This window comes from Rhinolophus sinicus, linkage group LG01 (genome assembly GCF_036562045.2).
Source record: "Rhinolophus sinicus isolate RSC01 linkage group LG01, ASM3656204v1, whole genome shotgun sequence".
Classification (NCBI taxonomy): Eukaryota; Metazoa; Chordata; class Mammalia; order Chiroptera; family Rhinolophidae; genus Rhinolophus; species Rhinolophus sinicus.
Genome location: NC_133751.1, coordinates 190,052,984 through 190,061,338, shown reverse-complemented (window position 1 = coordinate 190,061,338; position 8,355 = coordinate 190,052,984). Strand labels below are relative to the sequence as shown.

Below are 8,355 nucleotides of genomic sequence, written 5' to 3'. Positions count from 1 at the left end.
AATGGAGAGATGATGGTTCTGTACTATTGGGTGATTGTTAGGATTATATGAGAAATATGGATTTTTATAGACTCCTTTCTAGAAATTTAAAACCAATGGAATATATTTTTCTCATTTATTTCCCTATTTATTGAACACATGCAGTATATAAGGCATACTTAAATACAGTCATGAACTGCTTAATGATGGAAATACATTCTGAGAAATGCATCATTAGGCAATTTTGTCATTTTATGAGCATCGTAGAGCACACTTACGCAAACCTAGTTGGTATAACCTACTACATACCTAGGATGTATGGTGTAGCCTATTGCTCCTAGGCTACAAGTCTATACAGCATGTTACTGTAATGAATATTGTAGGCAATTGTAACTTAATGGTAAATATTTGTGTATCTAAACATATTTAAACAGAAAAGGTGCAGTAAAAACATGGTATGTAGGATAAAAAATGATATACCTGTATAATGCATTTACCATGAATGGAGTTTGCTGGACTGGAAGTGGCTCACGTAACTCAAGTGAGTGAGTGGTGAGTGAATGTGAAGGCCTAGGACATTACTACACATTACTGTAGGCTTTATAAACTCTGTACATTTAGTCTATGCTAAATTTATAGAACAACATGAGATTAAATCAAGCACAAGCGAAAAGGATGCAATCAAGAGATGTGATACACACGAGATGTATGAGGCTGTTGCCAGCATAACATGGCATCCTGTTTTACACCAGAGTTTTATAAGTAGAAAGAGTACACTCTAAAATAATGATAAAAAAATTACAATATAGTAAATACATAAGCCAGTGATATAGTTGTTTCTTATCATTATCAAGTATTATGTACTGTACATAATTGTGCATGCTATACTTTTATACTACTGGAAGTGCAGTAGGTTTGTTTACACCGGCATCTCCACAAACATGTTAGCAATGAGTTGCACTCTGACTTTACCACAGCTATGACATCATTAGGCGATAGGAATGTTTCAGCTCCATTATAATCCTACAGGACCATCATCGTATATACGTACATACAGTCCATCCTTGACGGAAACACCACGATGCAGCACAGGACTCTAGACTGGTTACCTCCATTTGTTCTTTGAAAGAAATTTAAATTATCGCATGAATTTTGATTAAACTGATTACAAAATTTTGAAACACTATGGAACTCAAGCTAGGGCCAATGCTCATTTCCTCAATGAATATTTTATGTGCAAACAAACAGCTGCTGGAATTCAACAGAATTTAAAACAAGCTGTTTGTAAATTTCACTGACAGCTGTTTTGGTGATTTTTGTCAACAGAATTTTCTTGCTTTGCATTACAGTATTCTTTTATTACAGTATCCCCTCAAAGAATAACTTGCTTGCTTTAATCACGTTTACAGAGATTTATGACTTGATGCTTATTCAGTGGTAGAGTTTCTCAACACAAAATGTCAGTGAGCCTGTTATAAATTGCTTCTGGCATTCCTACTCTATCTTTTATTTGGCTGGGAGTAGTTCCACCTGAAAGTGATAAATTCCTGCTATAACCACTTTATGTGCTTCAGTAATTACACTGTACAGAAAAAGGGGGTTTCTACCGAGGTGCCTCCTTAAAAATAGCAAGCAATAAAAGGCAGCAGAATGGGCTGAACTCTGAAGTCCACTGAACAAAAAACAATGACCAGTGAAATATCTGTCAGACTGAATCTGATAAATGATCAGGAAATAAGAAGATAGCAGAAACTTTAAAGCCACTGCTGTAGGGACATATTAATGTAACTATATCCTTAGATTGGCTACTTTGAATCCTGTGACAGAAATTTGGCAGGTGACCACAGAATGGAGTTAACATCCTTTCAAAAACCATCTCAAAGTATCTAGATGCTTCTAGACCTTGGGTAATTTATTCAGTAAATGCCAAGGTCTACATGACATTGAGACTGTCTATATGTGCAAGTCAAAGAGACTGCAGCCTGTCAAAACAGTTCAGTACAGTCCATTGCCGCCAATAACTGATCAATACATATATGTGCAACTGTACCGATCAAGAAGGGATCCACATTCATCACTATGGCATCCATGGGTGGTGGGTACTGATTAGGTTTGGCCCTACTCTTTTGTTTGCTTCATATAAGTGGTCAATAGCACACAGGACACAATTACTGTCTTTAGACGCTGAGGTTTTTTGCTCTTGAGGAGCAAAATGTTATAAATAAAGTCTTCAAGTTATTTGAACAAAAACTATGAAGATTTGCATTACCAGGTCCTAACATCGTGCCAATGGTGGTGTTAGGAATCCAGTAAGTATTTTATTTGAGATGATACTAAGAGAGGCTATGATCACTAAACAGAAGTCAAACTTCCTTTCAGAGTTATTGCATATTTGCAAAGGAATTGCTACAGCAAGTATCTCTGCTCCAATAGTGACAGAACGAGTGGCTCTTTTCTGCTCAGAATACGTGTTCTTTATGAAAAGGATTTTAAAGCAAATATAACAATAATGCAACTGGCTTAATGCAACTCAGCGGTGCTAAAACCAGTACTAAAAATGGAAAAATGTATTGAGCGTTTACTGTGAGTTAAGCTTTAATATATGTATTAAAGTTCAGTATACGCCATTGTGAAGGGATTTCCATTGGTTACGCTGTACTACTGGTTTAGAACAGTTTCATAATTTGTAATTCCTTTCACAACAGTCCTAAAAGTAGGACATTGGTATACATTATTCCTAAATTTACAAAAGATGAAACTAAGTTCCAAGAGAAGTTAAACAATGGACCGATGAATGCAATCCTAGGAAACAGCAGGGCTTGGTTTATAACCCAGTTTTTCTTGACTCCAGAGCACTATGCACTTAATCATTATGCCACATTGGCTTCCAGAAAAAAATTGCAGAGCTTGACTTTAACTTAGGCCAATGGCATTTTCACTTAGAATGGCTAGCTCAGTCAAATGTAGAGAGCAGACCCACACTCCTAGATGCTGTGGAGGTTTGTTCTACTCCATCAGTAACCATATTTGATTGCTCTTTATCAATTATTTTCAAGCTGAATTTTTTTGGGGGAACTCTAGGTTTCTTGCAAGAGATGCTTACAAACAAAGTTTATATCTGACAAAGAGAATGTACTCAAAAGAGTCCTATGGTAGTGGTCGATCCCCTTGTATTACACCATAATTAAAAGACAGAGAAGAATTCGTGTGGATGTTGAATTTGTGAAAGAGCTTCCCATTCCATGGGAGGAGAGAATCTGCGTATTATGTTTGTCCCATTTTGCTTGTTATATATGTTTATCCCAGTGAATATGAGGAAGATTTACTACTTTTTAAAACATTTCACAACAGAAGGGGGTAAAAAGGTAGCGTTTAGACTGTTTCCAACAAACCATTATATTGAGCCTGAAGATGAAGAAAGAGATCCAGGCCACAGATGCCTTTGGAGTACTGTAATCAAAGCAATGAGGTAGAGGGCATGGAGAGAGAAGGATGTGTAAACACATTAAAGCAAGCCAACTTGTATGTTTCATAATCCCCTCAGGACCGTAGTATTACACTGGGGTAGAATGAATAATTTTGAAAGAGTCTAAGGTACTTAGAAATACTGTTTGATTGGAAGAGGAGGAGACTCAACTAGGAGTAAAATGGAACAACAAAACTAAACTTTGATTAATTCAGGAGGTCCTTGCAGGGAAACAAAAAGGGAAATAACATACCATGAAGCCCTTTTTAAAGTGGAGAGAGAACATTATTAATATCCTAAGCTATGGCTTTACCAAGACCCCGCAGATGGACTAGATTTTCCCGGGGAAGTTTTTCTCTGGGATCAGAGTTCCAGGATTTTACACATTGTTGGTGTGCCTCATCCTGGATGGGTTGCCCATCTTTTACCTGCACACACGTATGTACGCAGGGGAAAGAAATGGCTCTTCAAATTCAGGATCCAGGGCTGAGAGAACGGGTTGGTTCAAAAACACATATCCCATCTCCAGTAAAGCCGAGGCTCAGTCCTTAAATCACACAATTATTTAGTGGAGGAAGTGTGATTAGAAGTGGGACTGCCTGATTCCTGAAATCCCCAATTTAGTCCATTACACATCATAGTGTCTCTCCAAGTTTAACATTTTAAATTTTCTAGAGATTGATTTCTTTGAATCTTTGCAAAGAGTAAACAATGGCTTAATTGGGTTAATAATCATGGTTTAATTTCTTGGCTATCTCTGAGTTTAAAAATACATGTTTCGTTAGTTTAGTGTGCTATCATTGGTCAGTCAAAACACTGTATGATCTTATGTAGTTTCACTCATTCTGCTTCTATTAGCCAAACTTCTTTTTGGGAAATGTTCTCCATGGCTACAGTGTAGCTTAAAAGATTGGAGGGGACTTGGACACAGGAATACCAGCTGGAAGGCTATGGAAACAATCCAGGTGAGGATGAGACAACTGGGCCTGTTGTGGAGTGAGTATGAAGTGGGTAGATCTGAGAGTAAGTCAAGTGGGAAAAAATGGAAGTATTTATTATAGCAGTGGATTGATGTGGGAGAGTGAAGAGGAGCTCAACAGATGTTATCTGCAAAATATGGCGGTCAATGAAAGAACCTCATGAGGACAGACACACTTTAACAGACAAAAAGCTGGGGTGGAGGGGAGAAAAAATTACTTCCTTAGGAATAAAGAGAGTGCCATTTTCAGTGTCATGAGCAAAGTTTTTCCTAGCTCAACAGTCATCAAAACAGCACTCCTCGGAGACTTTTCATTGGTGAAAGTTGGACCGAGGGTCGCCTATTTTGTTCCAGGAAAGTAACAACTTGTGATTTTGTTCCGGCTTTTATCCCGGAGAAAGGAGGCGTTTTCTGGACTGATTCCTTTTCTCCGCCAACCTCCCAGAGGCCCCGCCCACCGGACTATGGGCGGGCACTCGCGGCTCCACCCCTCCCGGTCCCGCGCGCGGTTACTTTTGGCGCATTTCATTGGCCCTGCCCCGCCCATCCCCGCGCGCCCCGCCCCGCAAGCGTCCTGCCGGCGAGACGCGGGAATCACTGGGACCCCAGGCTGCGGGGTCGGGTTGCAGGCCTGCGGCGTCTCAGTCGTTGCTGAGTCCTCTGTCTCCCGTTCTCCGAGGGGCCTTTCCCGCGAAGGCTGGGCGATGCCGGGGAGCCGGCAGCCGAGGGTCCGCTCCGGGAACGAGCCTCATCCCGCACCCGCCACGGAGCCGGCGAGTGGCGGGGCCTGGGCCCACAGCCGCGCTGCACTCGTCCGGCTGGAGAAGCTGCTGCGCTGCTCTCGTTGGTAAAGGGGGACCCTTGAGAGGTTGCCGCGAGGGCAGGGCTCCCCCAGTCTCGGGGGCCGGGGGATCTTTTCAAACCTCCGGTCTCATAGTCCCGTCCTCAGTCCGCCGGCGAGCGGTTAGTACCTGCCCCGGATCTGGTGTGCGTTATCCCCTCCCTGGCCCCCGTTGACATCTTTTCTGGGTGGCTCCCTAACCTTTTCTTGCGTCAATCCCAACTAAGATGGTAGTTCTCGAACTTGAGGGGGCATAAGAATTATCTGAAGGCGGGGTTAAAAAATTCGGATCTCTGGCTCCGCCTCCAGTGTTTGAATCTGTAGGGCTGGGGAGGGGCTAAGCGATCTGCACTTTTTACTGGCCCCGGGATCCTTGTGACAAGCTTATTCCAGACGGAATCTTAACTCCGAGGGCTGCCTAGTTGGAAGCAGCTGTTACACTTTGCTTAACTGGCTTCTTTGACCTTTTCTCCGTGTTAGCTTTTGTTTTGGGTGGTGGGAGGGGGTAGTTTTGGGGACCCATACTGGAGGTAGATTGAAGATGGCAGTGTGATGGACACTGCCATTCAGTTTCTCATTTCCTTGGTTTGGTCAAAAGACTTTATGGCGTGAGGTTCCAGCTCTTAGGGATGCTACTTATTATGATTTTTTTTGGTTTATTTCCTTTATGCTGTTACCATGTGAGTCATCTGAATTCAAGGTTTTCATTCTCTGTGAAGACATCATTTTCCAGGCTGGTACTCCTTGCTTCTCCTTTTCCAATAGCTCTTCCTACCGTGTTTCCCCGAAAATACACGTAACTTAACCAGAAAATAAGCCCTAGCATGGTTTTTCAGGATGCTGTCCCCTGGACAGAAGCCCTAATGCGTCTTTTGGACAAAGATTAATATAAGACCCAGTCTCATTTTCAGGGAAACATGGTAGTACATAAACCAAGAAGGTTTTTAAACCCAACAAGGGCATGTCTCACTTTCGTTTCTTCCAAAAGCATTTATTGAGCACCTACTGTGTGCACAGCTCAGAATTTCTGCATCAATATCACTCTGGCACGTTTTCTCTCTTGTAGACGTCCCCACCGTATTTCTTTTTTGGACTTTGTTTTGATTTTTTTCCCCTCTAATTTCCAACTTGCAGAACTTGGTTATACACAAAGTATAAGTAATATAGCAGTTTTTTATTTAAAAATGAAAAGGACTTAACCGTCACAGTTTTGCTCTTATATTTTGTTTTTACAAAAACTTTAAAACCTGTGACAAAATGACATCATTGCAGCCCATAGAAAAGTGGCACTTTCGCCAGGATGAGTACATGAAGATATACTGAGTTGTGTGTGTTTCCCATAGCACAGGGGTCATCCATCTGAGAATAAGAAATTTAAAACTAGCTCCGGTAGTTGCTATAATAGGAGCAATTGTAGTCATACCTGAATAGTCAGTTCAACAAAAGTTAGACACTCAGACTGGACAATTCTGTGTGGAAGGCACTGGGGCAGCAGTAAGGTGCTTCGCTTAGACTGTACAGTTAGGCTGCCTGATTTCAGAGTCCAGCTTTGACGCTACTGAATAGCTCAAGTCATTCAACCTCTCTGTGCCTCAGTTTTTCCATCTGAGTTATGATAGTGCTCGTTAACAAAAATAATTAAATTATTAATTAATTTAAAATCATAATTAAAAAATTAATTGAACACCTACAAAGTGCAGACACTCACTGTTCTAGGCATTTGGGATTCATTAGTGAACAAAATGGAAAAAGCAAACCCTCACCCTTGTGAATGTAAAATTTTACGGGAGGGAAGAAACTAAGTGAAATTATACATGTAAAGTGTTAAGTGTGGTGGTTGTCATAGAGTAAGTGATAAGTAATAGGTGTCTTATAAAAATATAAAGCAGCATAGTCTGCTTGCTGAATAGTTTTGGGGAGACAGTATAGGTTGTTTCTATGAATAATGGATAGGTTGTCCTGAAATCTAATAAAGCCAATTTCACTTTTTATCCCCTACCAAATATTTTTCCTGTTTCTAAGCAAAGTGAGCAGAAAATAAGAGCCATAGGACTGAAAGTGGACATCAATAGCTAGTAGGTCTAGCTAGACTTTTAATACAGCTTATTCCTTGGCTGGAGAATGATGTTAAACTCCAGGGATTTTTTTTGAAAAAATAATAATTACTGATGAATTAACTAAATCTCAGCTGTTTCTTTGCATGTTTTAACACAGGGCTCTACAAACTTTCTGTAAAGGGTCATATAGTAAATATTTTAGGCTTTGCTGCCACAACTCTTAAAAATGTAAAAAAAAAAAAAGCCAAAAATCCAAAAAACATTTTTAGCCGAAGGGCTGTACAAAAAGCAGCCCCCTGGCTTGATTTGGAACTTATACAATAATTAGCCACTATGTTTTAACAGGTAAAATGTCTCAAGTTTTAAAATCCTTTCTTTGGTGTAAAATTTTATGTCACATGGGATTTAATATTTAGAAATGATTTTGTGTTCCTGTCTTTGTATCTCTGCATGTTTGGCACTGTCTAGTGAATAAAGCATGGCCAGTTGCTCCTTATCTATGGGGACAAATAAAACATTTTTTCACCTCTGCCTTTGCCTGGCAGCTGCCTGACATTGCTCGAAAGGAGCAACTCATGGTCTGCTTCTTGCTTTTGCTACCCACCATTGAAAGCAGTGTCATATTATTAGAGATTATATGTCAGTAGGTCCTTTTACAGAGTTTCAAAGTTCTACCCAGTGGGCTAGTGATTACCCCGATTACCCTCACATTCAGCTTGCAGCTGTCATCTATCTCATGTTCCCAGCTGTCACCTGTCTTGTGTAGCACATTGGATCTATTTTGCAGCAAGCATTACTTGTGGGTGAGGGTGGATTGGCTACATTACAGGGCATCCTTTCTTGACCTTTAACATAAGTATGGCTCCAAAGTGAAGCTGATGAAATTGTTCAAGAGGCCAGATGTGACATTTGTATTAGGTCCAAGCCTCAAAACCAGACAGAAGCTATTTAAAGATTTGGAAGAATAAGACAGGAAGACTGTATCATTTGAGAGGCTGGCAGAAAGCATAGTAATAATGTGTTTCTAAAGGAA

At 40.5% G+C, this 8,355-nt stretch overlaps 1 protein-coding gene across 4 annotated transcripts in view; it reads left to right on the top strand.

Annotated features, from left to right (window-relative positions):
* Positions 1–4,683: 4,683 nt before the first annotated feature.
* BARD1 (BRCA1 associated RING domain 1) overlaps positions 4,684–8,355 on the top strand; it is a 69,871-nt gene continuing 66,199 nt past the window's right edge. Inside the window, exon 1 of one of the 4 annotated variants that reach the window (XM_074312814.1) lies at positions 4,684–5,271. In XM_074312814.1, the coding sequence (XP_074168915.1) occupies positions 4,889–5,271 (383 nt within the window). In that variant the 5' untranslated portion in view covers positions 4,684–4,888. Of the gene's footprint in view, positions 5,272–5,331; positions 5,388–8,355 lie in introns of those variants that run through there. The other 3 variants (XM_019727082.2, XM_019727081.2, XM_074312819.1) reach the window with 3 other exon arrangements.